The following is a 21,091-nucleotide window of genomic DNA, read 5'->3' as shown; positions in this document are numbered from 1 at the left end:
ATTTGTGCACTTGCAAGACACCTGAAGCTGCACACACAGCGCATCGTTAGTGGTGGTAGAAGCAATCCACCCCTGCTGAGAACTTATGCCTGGTATCATATTAATGAGACATCCCCAAATCATCTTTGGCATTATTTCAGATCGTTCTCAGGAAGATTTCCTCAACGGTCAAAATAAGCAAAATTGGGAATTTTAGAAAGCTCAAAGGTAGGATGCACATTTTTAAAAGTTGGAAGGAATGGTGTGAGAGAAGAAGGAAAGGAGGAACTTAATTTACAGTCTAATATTATATTTCAAGGTGGGAATCTGTATAGACAGGGGTGTCAAACTTAATTTCATTGAGGGCCACATCAGAGTTGTGTTTGATCTTGGGGAGGGGGCTGGAAGCATGGCCATGGCTATGATTAGCTCAACATCACTCCTGCCGGGGCGCCTGCCAGCAAAAACAGGCTCCCCAGCTCCCTTTTTGGCTGACATGGCCTCCTGCAATCCTCTGTCAGTGAAAACAAAGCTCAAGAGGGCCGCATGCTTTGGAAAATAAATTGACCGTCTCCTCTTCATGGCAGCTTCTTAAATACTAGAATACTGTTATCATGTCCACTAGGACTCCAAGGTCCCTCTCACTGTTACTCTTTTTGAGCCAGGTTATGCCTAATCTGTTCTTGTTCATTTGGTTTTTCCTGCCTAGGCATAAAACGTTGCTTTTCTCCACATTAAATTTCATGTTGTTGGATAGGTCCCATTTTTCAAGTTTTCAAGTCTGTCAAGATCTTCTTGGATCCTGAACATGTCTTCTGGGGAGTTGGCTATTCCTATCAGTTTAGCATCATCTACAAATTTGATAAGTTCCCTTTCTATTCGCTCATCTAAGTCATCTATGAAGATACGATCAGTTTCCGATCACAATTCAAAGTGTTGGTTATGACCTATAAAGCCCTTCATGGCGCCCGACCAGATTATCTCAGGGACCGCCTTTTGCTGCACGAATCCCAGCAACCAGTTAGGTCCCACAGAGTGGGTCTTCTCTGGGTCCCATCAACTAAACAATGTCACTTGGTGGGACCCAGGGGAAGAGCCTTCTCTGTGGCGGCCCCGGCCCTCTGGAACCAACTCCCCCCAGAGATTAGAATTGCCCCCACCCTCCTTGCCATTCGTAAGCTCCTTAAAACCCACCTCTGCCGTCAGGCATGGGGGAATTGAGATACTCTTTCCCCTTAGGCCTTTACAATTTTATGCATGGTATGTCTGTATGTATGTTTGGTTTTTATAATAATGGGTTTTTAACTGTTTTTAGTATTGGATTATTATTATATGCTGTTTTATTATTGCTGTTAGCCGCCCCGAGTCTCCGGAGAGGGGCGGCATACAAATTAAATAAATAAATAAATAAATAAATAAATAAATAAATACATAAATAAATAAATGAATGAATGAATGAATGAATGAATGAATGAATGAATGAACTAAACTAAACTAAACTAAACTAAACTAAACTAAACTAAAATAAAATAAAATAAAATAAAATAAAATGAATAAATTAAATAAATAAATAAAATAAATGAAATAAATAAATAAATGCCAAAGAATACTGGGCCTAAGACAGAACCTTGTTCTGCTTTCTTTCCTCCATGTAGAACAATTTGGACAATTTGTTCAGTACAGTGTGTACAGTTGCAAATCCATATGGTGGTGGTGATGCTGTCTATCCTTCATTTTTCTAGTTTACCAACTTTTACTTAAAAATCTCAGCAATTTTTAGAGATATGCTGGTTGAGGAATTCTGGGAGTTGAAGTTCACACATTTAGAAATTGCTGATCTAGAAAACCTGATCTAGAATTTTTGGGAAAAAAATCAAAAAGTTATTTTTGAAAACCTTGATATAGAATTCCATCCAGCATCACTTAAGTGGTCTCTGGGGATTCACAGTGACTTGGCTTTTTCTATCCACAAATAGGACCAAAGTCTTTCAAGGCAACACAAGGGCTGCATTTGGCTTTTGAAAGAAATGCCTGCCATCATTTTCCTAAAAGAGACTGCCTTAGATGAGAGAATGATGAGACAAAAATGAAGTCACTGAAGTAGAATTTAGGCAATTTAAATTCAAATCAAAATTCATTCATTAGTATTAATATGATTGCTTCCAATTAAATTGGTATGTTAATATTTAAATAGTCTAATTAATTAATTTTCTTCTCATGTTCAACATATAAATACTGTAATACTTTTGGAAGGTCCATTTCCAAAGTTTCCAGATTTGTGCAAAATGGGATTCCTAGCTTTTGACAGATCAGAAGGCAAGAACAAATCACAGTTTCTGGCTCTGATTTTTATGGGGGGAAAACAACTCGGAATTCCCAATCCACCTGTCACTGAAAACAAATAGCAAAAAAAAAAATATGCTTTTGCAGTTTCTTTAGTTAGCCTTTTATTTTCCTTTACCTACAATTCTTCATGCTGTTAACATTGAACTGGAAGTTAAATCCAGCCTCTCTTGGAGCTTTCAGATAGTTAGAGGTGAAATTCAAAAAATTAGAACATCGTGCAAACGTTCATTTATTTCAGTAATGCAACTTAAAAGGTGAAACTTAATATATGAGAGATACTCGTAACATGCAAGGCAAGATAGTTCAAGCCGTGATTTGTCATAATTGTGATGATTATGAGGTATAGCTCATGAAAACTCCAAATCCCCCATCTCAGAAAATTAGAATATTACACGTGATCAATAAAACAAGAATAATAATAACAGAAGAATATCGGACTTAGGAAAAGTGTAAGCATGCATATCAGTACTTCGTCTGGGCCCCTTTTGCAGCAATTACTGCTTGATTGTGGTGTGGCATGTACGCTATCAGTCTATGGCACTACTGAGGTTTTATGAAGAGCAGGATGCTTCAATAGCTGTCTTCAGCTCTTCTGCATTGTTCGATCTCATGTCTTTCATCTTTCTCTTGGAAATGCCCCATAGATTCTGTTGTGGTTGGCTCTGGCCCAGCTCCTGCTCCAGGGAATGAGGAGGTGGATGCAGGGGAAAATTCAACATGTCACAGGCCTGTGTTATTGCCGACAGAATCAGTTCAGAGTTTAGTTTCCTCGGACGAAGAAGAAAGTGGGAGTGACTCGGCAGAGGAGGGCTTGGCACACAGCCAAAGCAGTCAATCTTCCTTATCTTCTATAGCTTCAGATGATGACATTTTGGATCCATGCAAGCGCAGAATTATGCATAGAAGAGACCAAGTAAGAACATATTACAGGAAATAAGGGAGGCCACCTGTGTTTGGGTGGGGCTCCAGTAATTAGGGCTGCTGCTATAAATAGCAGCATGTGGGTTTGGCCATTGTGGAAGAATATCTGTTCACAGTTCATCAGGAATCTTATGTGCTGGACTTTGTTGCTTTTTCACGCCTTTGAAACCAAAGCAGAGCAACGTGTGTTGTTGGAAGAAGTGGTGTGAAGTTTCTTCACAGCTGCTGGCTAAGTACTTAATGACTGCTTAAGGGAAATTGTACAGACTACCCGGTTGTTTTGGGAAGAGTGCTCTTTGCAATACAAAAAGAGTGCTTAGTTTATTTTGACTTGTGTGATAAAGAACATTGTTTTGAATTTTCAAACATGTGTTTGTACCCTTGAATTTTCAGGAGGCTCCTATCAGAGAGCCCGGCAGAATAGATTCTCTGTGCGGTTCAGGTCAGGCAAGTTTGTTGGCCAATCAAGGAGAGTAATCCCACAGTCATTGCAGAAGATTTTGACACGTTTGGCAGTATGGGCGGGTGCCAAGTCCTTCTGGAAAATGTAAGTCACCACCCCCATAAAGCTCATATGCGGATGGAAGCATCAAGTGCTCCAAAATTTCCCGGGAGGCAGCTGCGTTGACCCTGGATTTAATGAAGCACAGTGGACCAACACCAGCAGATGACATGGCTCCCCAAATCAACACAGACTGTAGAAACTTTGCAATGGACCTCAAGCATCTTGCAATGTGCACCTCTCCATTCTTCCTCCATACTCTGGGTCCTTGGTTTCCAAATGAGATGCAAAAGTGTGCACAGTTCATTGTTCATTGATAGTTCTCATTGTCCAGAAATGTCTCCTTAGTTCTATGTTGGATCTCTCTTTGATGGGTTTCTTCTTGTTATTCCACAATCGCACACATTATTTGCTTTTACATTGATTCCTATGGGAAAAATTGCTTCTTCTTACAAACTTTTCTACTTAAGAACCTGGTCATGGAACAAATTAAGTTCATAAGTAGAGGTACCACTGTAATGACAAGTAGATACCTTTCCAAAAGATTCCATGCAGGTTAAAGCCACCAAGGTTGAGGAATTGCTATAAATAATTCAATTGAAGATCTAATGGGGAATGGAAAGAGATACCGCAAAGCAGCACTTCACTGCTATGGCGCATCCATATAATGTTTTACATTGTACTGTGCATTCACTAGTGGTTCAAAGCCTTTTCGGTGTCTCTTGTCTTGCAAGAAAATAAACAGAAGGACCAGCACAACTAAAACTATGAGAGCTCCCACAATAGCGGATCCTATCATCAGAGCCCAAGTCTGGGATTCTTCATCAGATTCTGAAAAAGTAGAGAAACATTATGAGATACAACAACATTGTAAGTAAAAAACACCACACTTCAAAGATATACAAAGGGTCGCTCATAAAGTAATGCACCACATTTTTTTTCTTCAACAATTATTTATTGAACACAATGAAACTTACACACAAGAAAGAATGATGTTTCTTCTACATTCCCTATTTTTCCACATAATCTCCGTCCTGTTCTATGGCCTTCCTCCAGTGAGACACAAGGGTGTGTATGCCCTGTCGGTACCACTCTTTGTTCTGGTCACGAAGCCATTTCTGCACTGTGTGAATCACCTCTTTGTCATCCTCAAAATGTCTTTCGTGACCAACTATTACTTCTGTCAACTGCAAATTCTCCATAAACTGTACACAAACGTTTGTGAATGTTCCCAACAGTTTTTTTCTCTGCAGTGAGAAATTCAATGACAACCCTCTGCTTGTAATGTACACCACTCACAGACGCCATTTTGAAACACTGCTGTAGCTACGCTATCTGTCTGAAGAAATGCACAATTTATACATGCACTCCTGACAATTCAAATAATGTATATCTAAAGTTTTGCATTTGTACCATTACTGGTGTTGTGGTTAGCTCTGGCCCAGCTCCTGCCCCAAGGACTGTGGATGTGGGGGAGACATCCACATGCTGCAGGCCTGTTTTGCCCCGGTGGAATCTGCTGATGAAGGCTCCTCTGACCAAGAAGACATGAGTGACAGGGAGGAGGAGAGTGTGGCAGACAGCTCAGAAGGAGATCAATTAGCTAGCTCCTCCTTGGATTTGTATGCCGCCCCGAGTCTTCGGAGAGGGGCGGCATACAAATCTAAATAATAAATAAATAAATAAATAAATAAATTCAGAACAAGAGTTAATGATACAGCCACGCATGCGGAGAGCGAAGCATAGGCAGCAACAACTGAGAGATTATTATCAAAGAAAATGAGGCCACCTGTGGTTGGGTGGGGCTGGGGAAATTAGTGAGGCTGCTATAAATAGCAGCTTGTGGGTTTGGTCATTGTGGAGGATTATCTGATCGTTGTGTTTCGTGACTGCTTTACTGACTTTGACCTTTTGTGTGCTGATTTTCCCCCGCTTTGAAACTAAACCAGGGCAAAGTATGTTTCACTTTGTGAAAGAAGAAGGACTGTGAATTGCCTTACAGCTGCAAGCTAAGTATCACAGAACTGATAAGGGATTTGTACAAATTACCAGTTTGTTTGGAGACGAGTGCTCTTTGCTATACCAAAAGAGGGCTTGGTTTAAGTGAATTTTCATTATAAAGAACATTGTTTTGAATTTTCAAACGTGTGTGTGTCTGAAATTTGTACCTGTGAATTTTTGGGAGGATTCTACCAGAGAGACCGACAGAACAACTGTAGGTTGAAAAAAATGTGGTGCATTGCTTTCTGGGCGACTCTAATATATTTTTTTTAAAAAAACACATGGAAAACATTAGCACTTAAAAATAGGATTATATGTTTGCAATATAAAAACCAACAAAAGAGATACATTGAAGTGGAGACGTAACCTAGATGTGCTGAAATTTGGAGAAGCAGAGCCATGATGGATTTAATATGGAGAGTATAAAAACCAGGGTTACAAGGGTTCCAATTCTTTGGATTTAAAGCTTCTTCAAATTGACCTGGTGTCAACTAGCCTGCTGCTTACTACCATGGACAAGTGGGGAAGGGTCAGTGAAGAATCTTTCGTTGCAGCTTTGCAAATACAGTCTGGTCTTTGCTTATCTCTCCAAGGTATTTTTCTTCTAGCTTTGATATGCAGCAGCCCTCTGACTGCCTAGCTACAAGGCAGTTGGGCTCTATAGTTTTTTTTTTCAATTTGCTGATTCACACAGGCTGTGCCTCAGATCTTGCCTGGAGATCTGAACTGAAACTTGTTGCTTTCAGTTCATTCCTAGTAAAAACTACTTTTTTTCTGAATCTATGGAGCCAAGGATTTTTCCTTCCTAGGAGATGGACAGAGGCAGCCCTGACAGAAGCTTGGTGGTGCAGTGGTTAGAATGCAGTAGTGCAAGCTACTTTATTTATTTTTATTTGTTTATTTTGTCCAATACACATTGAAGAGAATAGACAAGTAGTAATATATATAAAGAAAAGGATAGAAGAAAAGATATAAAAATAGAGGAGAAGATATATGAAAGGTGTTTTATTTATTTTTATTTATTTATTCATTTGTCCAATACACAATACATATGGAAGAGAATAGACATGAAGTAATATATATAAAGATAATATGTAAAAATAGAGGAGAAGATATATGAAAGGAAGAAAATATATATGATATATGAGATAAAGGAAAGACTGTTTTTTTATATAAAAGGTTTTTATTATGGGGTTTAGTTTTTAGATATTATATATGGCTTCTTTTTATTGCTGTATCTTTTGTATTGTGTTATATTATTTTGTAAGACACCTGAGTCCTTCGGGATTGGGCAGCATAGAAGTCAAATAAATAAATAAACCTGCAGACTAATTCCATGGCATCAACCACAACAATCTTGCATCAACTACAGTAACATGGTGCCTGATTCTTGCGCAATTGAGAAAGAAAGAGTTCTGAAATTTGGGGGGGGGGGAGGATCGATTAATATTACCTGGTAGATCAATGTCATAACTGTAGCCCAGTTGCTCAGCAGTTAGAAACATTTCCTTATTCGTGACAGGGGGGAAGAAGGGCACCATGTTAAACATCTGGTTGTGGCCAATGGGTGCCAGTTCCTGGGGCCAGGCATTGTCCAATGGCTTGAATCGTTTCATCCACTCATCAAATATAGCATCAGTGAAGGAATGAAGGACCTGTAATTCCAATTGAGGTTCATCTTAAATTATTGATATGGCTAGACAAATATAATGAAAACAAACAACTACCCATAACTACTTTCTGGCTACCCATATTCACCATGCGTCCTTGTCCGTCATAATCAAGAGCCACTCCGTCTTGAACAATGAAAGATGTTGCAAAAGAAAAGTAGTAGAATTATCCATTTCTGTCCCACAAAAGGTTCAACTAACTCATAGATTCTTCTAGGTATCTACCAGTGAAGGGTCGCCATCCTGCAACTACCCGTGTGCTTTGCTGACCGCACTGTGTCTTTGGCAGATGCGCAAACGCGCCCAAGTGAAATTTTGCTTCTGCGCATGCACAGGGAGCAAAATCTCACAAGGGGAAAATCGCTACATTTTCATGTGCGCGTATGTCCTCTCACGAGCAGGGGTTGGCAGCAGGCAGGACAGGGTGGAACGCAGTTCCACCAGCAGAAATGAAGATGTGTGCGCAGCTCCAGCTGATTGGCAGCTGTCACTTCCTGGATTACTGATCTCGGCTCAGCTCCCCTTTCTTTCCCTACTGCTGCTGCTATATCTGCGCTCCTTGCTTTTTTCCTCTTTCTTCCTTCCTGGCCTCGGACGAGCTTCCCTCTCTCCTGCCTGGCTCCCCACCAGCCTAACTCAGCCACCTCCCGCCTGAGGTGCAAGCAGAAGGCATGGGTGGAAGCGGAGCTGGCAGCATTTATGTTTCCGGCAGCACCCGTTTGCCTAGCTACCCAGCCTGAGGTAGAGGAGCGACCCAGGAAGGAGAGCACGGGAAACGCAAAGCAAATTTTCACCCCAGCGAGCAACACTGGTAAGGTTGTAAGTCGAGGACTTAACAGTTCACTTGAACGATGATGATCATTCAAGCCACTCCCACCTGGTCACAATGCCATCAAGCCACCCCTACCCAGTCACATGACCATTAAGCCCCACCCACAAAATGAGCCACACCAACAGTGTGGCAGTAAAAATTTTTGCTGCCCATTATTGCTCATGAGGTTTTGCTTCCTGCCCATGCGCAGAAGCAATATCTCACTATTTAATATCTGCACTATTTAATACTTAATATTTATTGAACTGTCCTGCCTTCTCCAGTACCTTAGTATCTTCTCCAGTACCTTAATCAGTTTTATTTATTTATTAATTGTATTTATACTTTTAAAATAGGAAATAATTAAATAGTATGTTTTTACCCATAAATGCTTTAATCATTTTAATCATGATCTAGAACTGAATTTTATAGCAATTAAAGAAAATTGAGCTACTTGCCTAATTTGTTATCATGCGCACTCGCTGGTCGCCCGGAGCTGCACGTACAGCTCCATTTTTGCTACCGAAACACCGTCCCCCACCGTCCAGGTAGGAACCCAATATTGGTATCTACAGACTGGTCTATGCTTCAGGTTTAACCTCAAAGTAAATATTGTTACAGTCGGGGACCACAGATTCATTGTAGGGGGAATATAACTACAGAAAGTAAAAATAAGATTTTCATGGAGTTCTTCTTCTCTGACATAGAGACAACAGGAGCAACGTGAAAGTATCTGTCAACATTTAAAATGCATTAAGGCCATCAGAAGCTTCAGCCATCCATTTCCTTTAGGTTCCTGCTACAAATTGATGGGGAAATTGCTCTCCTGGTGTCTGGAAATTTACTACAGAAGTAAAACATCAGGGTTGAGGGAGAGCTCAGAAACAGCATCTCAGCCAGCATTATTCACCCCCTGCTGTAGGCTCTGTTCTAAGAACAATTTTGTACAAGCTAACAGACTTCAGGAACTTTTTGGCAAGAGAATAAAGCTGTGTGTGTAAAACGTATCCATAAGTTTTTGACAAATTTAACACAGCCTCACCAGTCAGACAAAAGTCAGTCAGATAAAAACACAGTCTTCCTAATAGCAGGGGTGTTTATGCACTATTTATTTCATACTTAATATTTATTTAATTGTCCTTCCTTTTCCAGTACCTTAGTATAATCCTTAATTAGTTTTATTTATTTATTATCTATATTTATACTTTTAAAATAGGAAATAATTAAATAGTATGCTTTTACCCATAAATGCTTTAATCATTTTAATCATTATCTAGAACTGAATTTTATAGCAATTAAAGAAAATTGAGCTACTTGCCAAATTTGTTATCATGTTGAACCTTGTGGGTTCAGTACAAAATCTTAAAATGTTACTGTGCTCCTCAACAAATAATGCTATCTATCATTTGTCATTTTTGTGGCTATTCAAATAATGTGACTTAACTGAAAAAGAGTCCAAGCACCAATTTTAAAATTTATCTTGGTCAGTAAGCCACTCCCACCTAGTCACATGACCTTTAAGCCACCCACAGTCATATGATTATCAAGCCATTCCCACCTGCTCACGTAGCTAGCAAATCACCCCTACCTGGTCACATGGCCTTTAAGCCACACCCACAAAATAAGTCACGCCCATGGTGTGGCAGTAAAAATGTTGGCAGCCGATCATCACTGGGTGGATGTGACCAACTGGGTGGCCGTGGCTGACTGGATATGGCTGACTGGGCAGGTGTGGCTGATTAGATGGGTGTGGCTGACTGGGTGCACATGACCAGCTTGATGCCACTCCCCAAACTGCCGCCATGTTTCCTCTTCACACTGGGTCAAAGCTACACTGGCACAATATTTCCTCTTCACGTTGCGTAGACCAGGATGAAGCAATGTGACTTGCTCTTACATTTTCCCAACAGGCCAGATGTAACCATATTGTGGGTTGGATCCAGCCTGTAGGCCTTGGGTTTGACACCCCTATCCTATAGTATCAATGTAAAATCCAGTGGCGGGTTTCTACCAATGTGGTAGGTGACTGTCAGATTGTGCAATTTGAATGTGGCCACTCCGGTGCCAGTCCTTCAGGTGCCGCTATATTTTTTTTCTTTAATTTTTAGACTTTTCTGTTTTCTGTGCATGCACAGAAGCAAAATCTTGTGACAAGATGTGCGTACATGTGAGATTTTGGTAAATTTATGCTTCCGCGCATGTGCGAAAGCAAAAAATCACCAAAATCTCTCTCACGCATGGATCCTCTCATGAAATTTTAGCGCATTTTTGCTTACTGTACATGTGTGGAAGCAAAATCACACTGGGGAGGTACGCACATACGTGAGAATCCCCATGCTGTGCGCGCAGCGCATCGGTAGTAGCAGCTAAGAGCAATCCACCGCTGGAAAAATCCCAAATGTTTGGAATTCAAAATTCAAGAAAAAGGTCTAAATGATTACAAATGTTTTTGTTTTTTCCTCATGTCCTTCATCACCTCTCTATAAAGAGAGATTACCTCAGAACAAATCTTTGAAAGACTCTCCATTTGAGGCAAATATTATTGTCTTTTTCTTCATGATGGTTAAGATTATTACAACCTCAGAGGATGCTACGCTTCAGACACCAAACCATTATTTCAAACCTGCTGAAAAAGAATCTTGGCACTCTTATTGAAATTTACTAAGAGTGAATGTTCAAGTCTTTCCTCTTTTGGTTACTTGTACTGTACTAATAGTTGCAGGGATCAAACTTTAATGTAACCAGCAGAGGGAGCTCACATTAAATCAAAAGGACTCAGCGTCTTTTTGATTTTATTAAAAAGTTTAATTTTCCATATGCGGCAGCTTCATGTTTTTTTAATATTATTTGCTGATTGGGGGGAAAAATCTATTGGCCCCCCTCTGATTTTTTCCCCCCTCCACAGACTGACACAGCTGTCCTCCTACATCTTTAGTCTCCACAGCACAAAGGGCTGTTGTGAAGTACCGAAAAACACATTTTTAATCTTGTTGAGCCAATGCTATCTTTGCAGAATACTATTTTCTTTTCAGATGTTTTTAATAATGTAACAAGCAATGGATAGTCTTGGCTTCAGAACACTATAATAAATATCACATTTTAAAATAACAATGAACCAGAGTTTACTATCTCATTATAAAGCATTCTGTCTTTTGCAAGACACTGGAATATTCATAACACTGATTAAATCTCTGGAGCAGGATTTGGAAAATCATTTCAAATATCGTCCGTTCCCCCCAATATAATTCATTCTTGGCTCCTAATCTATCAAATGTGGGGATTAAGGGTTTCTCAAATGTTTGAAACTCACTTTTAATCCACTAGAACTGTAGCAAACATACATGTGATAAGTGATGGGGGTGATAACACTGGATCTTTTAATATTTCTTTCATATAACTTTTCTCTACCATTGAGAACTAATTGTAACTGACTAACTAATTTGGGGTAACTGATAACCTGATTTGATTGTAAACTTCTGAGTGCTTCAGACTTCAGAAGAAAATATATGAAATATAATAATATTTCAACAACAGGTACAAGAATAATGTAATGAAACAAAATGAACATTAACTGAATATTTTAAGTGGTTTGCAAGATAAATTAAATGCCTGATTTGCTTCCCAATAAATTTAAATAAACCCCAAAACATGTATATTCAAAGTGTTGGTTATGACCTATAAATAGCCCTTCATGGCATTGGACCAGAATATCTCCGGGACCGCCTTCTGCCGCACGAATCCCAGCGACCAGTTAGGTCCCACAGAGTTGGCCTTCTCCAGGTCCCGTAGACTAAACAATGTCGTCTGGTGGGACCCAGGGGAAGAGCCTTCTCTGTGGTGGCCCCGACCCTCTGGAACCAACTCCCCCCGGATATCAGAGTTGCCCCCACCCTCCTTGCTTTTTGTAAGCTCCTCAAAGCCCATCTCTGTCGTCAGGCATGGGGGAATTGAAACTTTCCCTTCCCCCTAGGCTTATAGAATTTATACATGGTATGTTTGTATGTATGATTGGTTCTTTAAATTGGGGTTTTTTAGATTATTTTTAATATTAGATTTGTTTACATTGTCTTTTTATTGTTGTTAGCTGCCCAGAGTCTGCGGAGAGGGGCGGCATACAAATCCGATTAATAAAATAAATAAAATAAATAAATTAAATGTTCATATAACATGTAAATTTTATTCTGTGTCCCATCGCTGTATGTTCAAATGAGTTCACAGTGTTCAGTAAAATAATGTCAAGATAGCAGCTGTTTTTATTTGTGTTGCTCATGAAATACTCATTTTGAGAAAGACTAATAGTCTGTCACACTATTGCAGCTGGCATCTTAACATGTTTACCACATTTGCAGCTTCCTGCTTAGTGCTATTCCAAACTAAAAGCATAGTAGTCAATAGAGCAGAGGCGGATTCTAACTAACCTCACCACCGGTTTGCTTCCTCCTTCAGGCGCAGTGCTGAAAACTTGGCTTCTGCACATGCGCAGAAGTAAAAACAAGCAAAAAATAGCAAAAGAAAGCTGAAAACAAGATGGTGACGCATGCTCAGTGCTGAAAACTTATATATAGCAAAATATTCTCTCCCAAAAAATGACCCATAAAAGATGGCGGCGTCCAAGGACCAGCACTGACAGAACTGGCTCCATCACATCACCACTGGTTTACTACCGTTCTATAGAACCAGTGCAAACCAGGAGGAACCCACCTCTGCGATAGAGATTAGATCATTGGTGGCTAACCTTTTTTTCCTCAGGAAAAAATTTCCTCAGGAAAAAAAGCCATATTTTTTTAATTTTAAATTTTTTAAATTTTTTAAATTGGATTTGTATGCCGCCCCTCTCTGAGGACTCAGGTCGGCTCACAACATATCGAAAGTACATAATAATCTACATCTCAGAAATCCAATTAATATGACAAAAAGAACTTTAAAAACTCCAATATAATTTTAAAAGACATTCATCACCATTCACTCCATAAATACCCTAAGGCACTCGTTGGTCAGGGGGCTAGGATCTAATGGCCCCAGGCCTGGCACCATAAATAGGTCTTTAAACTTTTTCGGAAGGCGAGGAGGGTGGAGGAGCTGATTCCAGAGGGCCGGGGCCCCCACAGAGAAGGCTCTTCCCCTGGGCCCCACCAGCGTCCCTCGCCTATGGAATATGAGGGTCTGTTGTGGCAACCAAGCTCCAAACCTGCTTCTCCTGGTATCCTATCAACTGCAAAAGTGGTTGTTAGAATGAACATTTTTCCGCTCTGGGTGAGCCATTTCTACGGCTGTCATTGCAAGTGCTAGAATTTACTAAAACTGCAGCAATAACAATAGCCGAACGCAGAGAAACAAGCAGGGATTTATTTATTCTTTCTTTCATTCATTCATCATTAATTCGTTAGAAACATAGAAGATCAACAGCAGAAAAAGACCTCCTGGTCCATCCAGTCTGCCCCCACACCACTTCCTGCACCCTATCCCAGGATGGACAGATGTTCATCCCAGGCAAGTCCAAATTCAGTCCCTGTGGACCGACCAACCACGTCCGCCGTAAAAGCATGTGTGTGCACTATCATGCATGTGCGAGTGCCCACACCCATAATTCAATAAAATAAAATAAAATTTTAAAAATGTTTTTAAAATCCCCAGAAAAGACAGGCTACTTGAAGGGAGGAAGCAGTTACCTGTTGGACCGAGCCATTTCCTGCCTCAAAAAGTGTGGGGGGGGGGGAGTGAGGTGAAGGAGGGAGGGCCTGTTATGACAGGCCGGTCACAGACAGCGGGCAGGCCGGATGCGGCCCGCGGGCTGCCCCTTGCCCAGGTCTGCCCTAGAGGCTCTTTGGAAGCCTAAAATGCCCTCCCAGAGCCTCTGTGCAAGCCAAAAATCAGCTGGCTAGCACACACATGCATGTTGGAGCTGAGCTAGGGCAACGGCTACATGTGCCATAGGTTCAACATCACTGGATTAGATATACTAATCAATAGAAAATATTATTTCCACTTTATGCATAAATCTGGAACCAGCTCCCTCCGGAGATTAGAACTGCCCCCACCCTCCTTGCCTTTCGTAAACTCCTCAAAACCCACCTCTGCCATCAGGCATGGGGGAATTGAGGCACACACACACACACCTGGGCCTATACAATTTATGTATGGTATGTTTGTGTGTATGTCTGTTTTAATAATGGGGTTTTTAAAAGTTTTTTAAATTTATTAGATTTGTTATGAATTGTTTCATTGTATGCTGTGAGCCGCCCCGAGTCTACGTAGAGGGGTGGCATACAAATCTAATAAATAAAAAAATAAAAAAATAAATAAAGTCCATTTCCTGCTGGTCATATTTAATTATAAAAGTTTATGGAAATCAAAAAGCAGAAGGATATACCACAAAAATAGGATCATTTGCCGCAGAATGGGGGAAAGCACCCGTTCCATTCAAAACAGAGTGAATCCAGTTATGGAGACTGATGATTGACGGCTCAAGGTTTCCATCTGGCTCAGCAAAACCTTCCAGTGCATTCCTGTGACAAAGGCAAAATAAAGAGGCATGGACACTTACATCAAAAATGTCACCCAAAAAAGCACAACAAAAATGTTCTTCCTGCGCCAACTCAAAAAGCTCAGACTGCCCAAGGAACTACTGATACAATTCTACAAAGATATTATTGAGTCTGTCATCTGCACCTCTATAACTGTCTGGTTTGGCACTGTAACCGAACAAGACAGACACAGATTTTAACAGATAGTTAAGACTGCATAAAACAGTTACAACTGGCCTGCCTTCCACTAAGGACTTGTATACTGCATGAGCCAGAGAGAGGGATGATAAAATATCTAGAGACCCCTCACGTCCTGGACATAAACTATTTCAACTTCTTTCCTCAAGACAACGCTACAGGATGTTGCATGCCAAAACAACTAAATACAAGAAGAGTTTTCGTCCCATACCATCACTCTGCTAAACAATTAATTCCCACAATAGTATCTATACCCTGAGATGTCAAACCACCTAATAGAAATGTCTCACTATTAGCTTTCTCATCTTTTCTGTTACTATTTCCTATCACTGTTGTAGCTTGTGATTTATGATTATGGTGGTTTATGATTGTGATCATAACTTATCACTTGTTGCTTGTATGTACACTGAAAGCAAGGGTGGAATTCAAAAACTTTAGCAACCCGATCTCTGCCCAGTTGCTGGGCAGGTGTGGCTATGGTGGGCGTGGCCTAATCGGTCTCCTGAACCATGGTGGAGGTGATGGTTTCACCCTCCCTAGGCTTCAGAGGTTTTTCTTGAGCCTCTAGGAGGATGAAAACGGTCTCCTCTGGACTCCAGAGACCCTCCGGAGGCCGGTAACAGGCCTCTTTCCAGACTTCCAAAATTTCCAGGAGCCCACTTTTGGCCACCAGAAGGGTGATAATGGCCTCCTCTGGACTCCAGAGACCCTCCAGAGGCCGGAAACAGGCCGCTTTCCGGACTTCCAAAGCTTCCAGGAGGCCCGTTTTTCATCTTCCGCAGGCTCCAGAGGATTTTCTCAAGCCTCCAGGAGGATGAAAACAGTCTCCCCCTGGCTCTGGAGGCCCTCTTGAGCCCAGAAACAGGCCCATTTCCAAACTTCCAGGAGGCCCATTTTTCACAGAGCCTCCACATGGGCCCAGCACTTACCCGGCATCCAAAATGGGCCACATCAAGACTCCTGGAAAGAGTGGGGTGGGGCAAGATGGACAGGGCCAGACAGTCCTTACAATGTCTGGTTCAGCAAACCAGATATTTAATTAGCAGATGGTTTGCCTGAATTGATCCTTAGCCACCTCCGTGGTCTGCAGTCTCAGCTCATCAAGTTGATTTTCAATAAACTTCCCGAGGGCCTCTTTTAACGAATCAACCTTTGCTTTAACCGTGCTCAGCAGCTCAAAAATAGAGAGTACGGTTTGTGCTGTTAGCAGGCTTTGTCTTGATAAGAAGTCAATTATACTCTCATTATTCAAATTTGTCAAGTTTGGCTTCTCACCCCCCCTCTTTCGAAAGCTCTGCAGCTGGGCAGAGGACAGGAATCTGTTCAGAGGTGAAGGAGGGGTCCTCATCCTCTGCAGAAGAAGCGAGATCTATGAGATGTTGGCTTTCGATCTCTGCTTGTTCATCCCACTCCAATGCCTCCTGTTCTCTTGAAGAGTTGAAAGGTATTAGGTTACTCACAGGGAGTGGCTGCCTGATTCTCAGATAGCTGCCGACCTTCTGTTGTTTCAAGGGCTTTGGTGAAGTTTGTGATGCAGAGTATGTGCGTTGCCTCTTCTTGCTTTTTCCCATGTTGGTTAATTGTGAAAACCTCCGGTGTCCAGCTCTTCTTTTCTCTGTCTTGCTTATCGGCCTCTCTTTTTTTTTTTGTATAATTTATAATAAATTATAATAAAGCCAAGAGGAACTGCTGTGGACACATTCCACCCGGTATGGATTTTTAAAAGTTGTTTTAAAAAATGAATTAAAAGTATAAAATATTTTGTTAAAATGTTAAAATGTAAAAATGGAGTTAAAAGTTTAAAATAAATTAAAATTAAGTTTAAAATTTAAAATATAAATGAGTTAAAAAAGAGAACCTGTTTACTTTTGGAGGAGCTCCTCAGAGTCAGTGATGCCTGTCCTCCATCTTGGCTCCTCCCTCCTCAATCCTGAATTGATCCAAACCAGCTGAATCCCACCTCTGACTGAATGTTTTTGCAACAAAGACAAATTCTTAATGTGTCCAATCATGCTTGGCCAATAAAGAATTCTATTCTATGTAACTTCTAAGCATCTCCAGCCAGAAATAAAAGTCATTCTCAAGCAGCAAAATCCCTTCTGAAATTGAAAGGACTCACCTGAAACTGAATCTAGAATTCCGAAAGAAAGGAGGATTATCGAAGTCCTGAAGAGAGAGACACTTCTGAACGTCCTCTAGAGTTGGCAGCTTATCACCGGCATTGCTAAAAGGGAGCCTCTGTAGAGGCCCTTCATTGCTTCCATTACACAGCGTGACCAGGCGGTTATAATCATTCAGACTTAGGTTCAAAATAAGACAGATAGCAATAGTTAGATCTATTCGTTAGTAATGTTTTCCCAATTTTGTTTCAGTACAGTAGAAAAGAATTAAACTTTTAATTAGTTACCTGAACAATTAATAGCACAAATGATATTTGTTTTAAGTTAGCAGAATTTTGGTAATCTATTTTGTACGATATTTAGTAATAACTCTAAAGTGTGCAATAGGGTTGATATTCCTGGAGGGGTCTGTAATATGGTAAATGATTTAGCTTTACTAGATAAATGGTCAAAGCAATGGAAACTGCAGTTTAATGTTTCCAAATGTAAAATAATGCACTTGGGGAAAAGGAATCCTCAATCTGAGTATTGCATTGGCAGTTCTGTGTTAGCAAAAACGTCAGAAGAGAAGGATTTAGGGGCAGTGATTTCTGACAGTCTCAAAATGGGTGAGCAGTGTGGTCGGGCAGTAGGAAAAGCAAGTAGGATGCTTGGTTGCATAGCTAGAGGTATAACAAGCAGGAAGAGGGAGATTGTGATCCCCTTATATAGAGCGCTGGTGAGACCACATTTGGAATACTGTGTTCAGTTCTGGAGGCCTCACCTACAAAAAGATATTGACAAAATTGAACGGGTCCAAAGACGGGCTACAAGAATGGTGGAAGGTCTTAAGCATAAAACGTATCAGGAAATATTTAATGAACTCAATCTGTATAGTCTGGAGGACAGAAGGAAAAGGGGGGACATGATTGAAACATTTAAATATGTTTAAGGGTTAAATAAGGTTCAGGAGGGAAGTGTTTTTAATAGGAAAGTGAACACAAGAACAAGGGGACACAATCTGAAGTTAGTTGGAGGAAAGATCAAAAGCAACGTGAGAAAATATTATTTCACTGAAAGAGTAGTAGATCCTTGGAACAAACTTCCAGCAGACGTGGTTGGTAAATCCACAGTAACTGAATTTAAACATGCCTGGGATAAACATATATCCATTGTAAGATAAAATACAGGAAATAGTATAAGGGCAGACTAGATGGACCATGAGGTCTTTTTCTGCCGTCAGTCTTCTATGTTTCTATGTTTCTAATCACTGTACATCAATTTGGCACTTTCTGTGTAATTAATTATAATCAACCTCATCCTCAATAAGCAGAGATAACAGCTCTAGTGTGCAAGTTGAGGGTGATGAAAGCCAAAATACAAAACACATCCAAAGTCAGGTTTACAACTAAGATTGTTTATGTGATAAGAACACTCACCCTATGCAAAACTCTAAGATACTATTGTGTAGAACAGGATTTCTGAAACTATTTGTTTATAAGACCCCTTCTCACTTTTAAAAATTATGTAGAATTCCAAAACAAATTTTGTTTGTGTTACATTTATTAATATTTACCCTATTAAAACATCAAAATTGCATATTTGTACTATGTTTACTTATTGCATCACATAAAAATAAACAATATTAAACTGATTAGATATTAAAATATTTTTATGAAAATACTTGGGTTATTTTTAACAAATAAAAATAATAAGAGTGACATTGTTTTACAGTTTTGAAAATACCTTAAATATTTGACAAATAAATCTGATTTTGCGAACCCCTAAGGAGGACTTGGGGGAGCCCCATGGGGGTCCTTGGGCCACTTCTTTAAAATGTTACTTTTACCGATTCTGAGATAAAACAAAATGCAATATTACTTCTTAAAAGTGCTGCAGGGAGTGGGGAAAAATCAGATAATTGGCCTTAACTGAACACAAGGTATTCGGGCCTTAAGGATATTAACTTTAATCCTGTTAAAGTTTTGGCATCAGTAGCTTGGAGGCCCTGAGCAAAAGCAACCCATGGGGAAGAAATGGCTTTCCTTCTCATAATTTAGTGAAAATAATTGTGCATTGGAGGAAGAGAGAAGAATTAGACAAGACGTGACCATGGAGTTTATTCGCATAACATGGTTTAATGGTTTTAAGCTTTTGGGAGGCTTTCCCATATTTTTCGGAGCATAAGTCACACCGGACTATACGTTTTGGGAGAGGAAAACAAGGGGAAAATTTTTCCTCTGCCTCCCACCAATTTTCTCCCAGCAAACAGTAAAGATGATAGACACTGTCTGCTGTGCATTTCTGTGCAAGTGTGCCTGACCCATAGAAATAGCAAAGAGTTGGAGAAATGTACATTATGGCAGTATATTAATGCCAGAAAGTTTTCTTAAATGTAATCACACTAACTCCTCCCAATTATTTAAATAGATCTACTCCAGACACGACTAAGTCAGCTGCCTTATCTTAATACTAAACAGGTTCGCCTGGTGCGGCCCTATCTGGATTGGGACTCACTGCTCACAGTCACTCATGCCGTCATCATCTCGAGGCTCGACTACTGTAATGCTCTCTACATGGGGCTACCTTTGAAAAGTGTTCGGAAACTTCAGATCATGCAGAATGCAGCTGCGAGAGCAATCATGGGCTTTCCTAAGTATGCCCATGTTACACCAACACTCCGCAGTCTGCATTGGTCGCCGATTAGTTTCCGGTCACAATTCAAAGTGTTGGTTATGACCTATAAAGCCCTTCATGGCACTGGACCAGATTATCTCCGGGACCGCCTTCTGCTGCACGAATCCCAGCGACCAGTTAGGTCCCACAGAGTGGGCCTTCTCCAGGTCCTGTCAACTAAACAATGCCATTTGGCGGGACCCAGGGGAAGAGCCTTCTCTGTGGCAGCCCCGGCCCTCTGGAACCAACTCCCCCCACTCTCCTCGCCTTTTGTAAGCTCCTTAAAACCCACCTCTGCCGTCAGGCATGGGGGAACTGAGATATTCTTTCACCCTAGGCTTCTACAATTTATGCATGGTATGTTTGTATGTATGATTGGTTTTATAACAAGGATTTTTAGCTGTTTTTAGTATTGGATTGTCACATGTTGTTTTTACCACTGTTGTTAGCCGCCCCGAGTTCACGGAGAGGGGCGGCATACAAATCCAATAAATAAATAAAATAAAATAAATAAACAGGGCACTGTTACATTTCAGATTATACTTTTAAAGATCTTTAAAATTGATGTAGCTTTCTGAAAGTATACATTCTCTGCTAGTTAAAAGAGGATACAATAGCACTGGGCCTCTTCAGATCAAGCATTTGTTTTAAAAAGCTTCTTCATTTCATTAAGTTGTCTAAAACAATAATAAAGCAGTCTTTAAAAAACAAGTCTAATAATTTGAATGCTCTACAGACATTTATTGACTTATCCCCTTGCATCCAGTTCAGCAGAAAATAAAAATGTGCCTCACTTTTTCAGTTCTAGTACTGTTTGCTGCAAGGAGGTAAATTGCTGGGGGGCAGAAGCCAAAGATTGGGGGTGGTTGGATGGGACTACATTTGGTGCATAAGACACACCCAAGTGTTCGCCATCTTTGGGGAGGTGTCTTCTACTCCGAAAAATACAGTATATAACATTTGGCAAATATATTGTAGGGTGTTCTTTTTTTCCCATTCACAAAATGGCTGTCATGAGAGAGACATGGTTATGACCTATAAAGCCCGGACTAGATTATCTCAGGGACCGCCTTCTGCTGCACGAATCCCAGCGACCAGTTAGGTCCCACAGAGTGGGTCTTCTCCGGGTCCCGTCAACTAAACAATGCCGCTTGGCGGGCCCCAGGGGAAGAGCCTTCTCTGTGGCGGCCCCGGCCCTCTGGAACCAACTCCCCCCAGAAATTAGAATTGCCCCCACCCTCCTTGCCTTTTGTAAGCTACTTAAAACCCACCTCTGCCGCCAGGCATGGGGGAATTGAGATACTCTTTCCCCCTAGGCCTTTACAATTTTATGCATGGTATGTTTGGTTTTTATATTAATGGGT

General features: G+C 40.6%; 1 protein-coding gene across 1 annotated transcript in view; it reads right to left on the bottom strand.

Annotated features, from left to right (window-relative positions):
* Positions 1–2,401: 2,401 nt before the first annotated feature.
* DCT (dopachrome tautomerase) overlaps positions 2,402–21,091 on the bottom strand; it is a 33,767-nt gene continuing 15,077 nt past the window's right edge. Inside the window, exons 5-8 of the mRNA XM_070751864.1 lie at positions 17,072–17,251; positions 14,601–14,736; positions 7,203–7,404; positions 2,402–4,579 (exon numbers count right to left, since the gene is read on the bottom strand). Coding sequence (XP_070607965.1) covers positions 4,398–4,579; positions 7,203–7,404; positions 14,601–14,736; positions 17,072–17,251 — 700 coding nt within the window. The 3' untranslated portion in view covers positions 2,402–4,397. The remainder of the gene's footprint in view (positions 4,580–7,202; positions 7,405–14,600; positions 14,737–17,071; positions 17,252–21,091) is intronic.

Source organism: Erythrolamprus reginae, chromosome 4, assembly GCF_031021105.1.
Source record: "Erythrolamprus reginae isolate rEryReg1 chromosome 4, rEryReg1.hap1, whole genome shotgun sequence".
Classification (NCBI taxonomy): domain Eukaryota; kingdom Metazoa; phylum Chordata; class Lepidosauria; order Squamata; family Dipsadidae; genus Erythrolamprus; species Erythrolamprus reginae.
The sequence above is the reverse complement of the archived record's forward strand: the minus strand, read 5'-3'. Positions and strand labels throughout refer to the sequence as shown.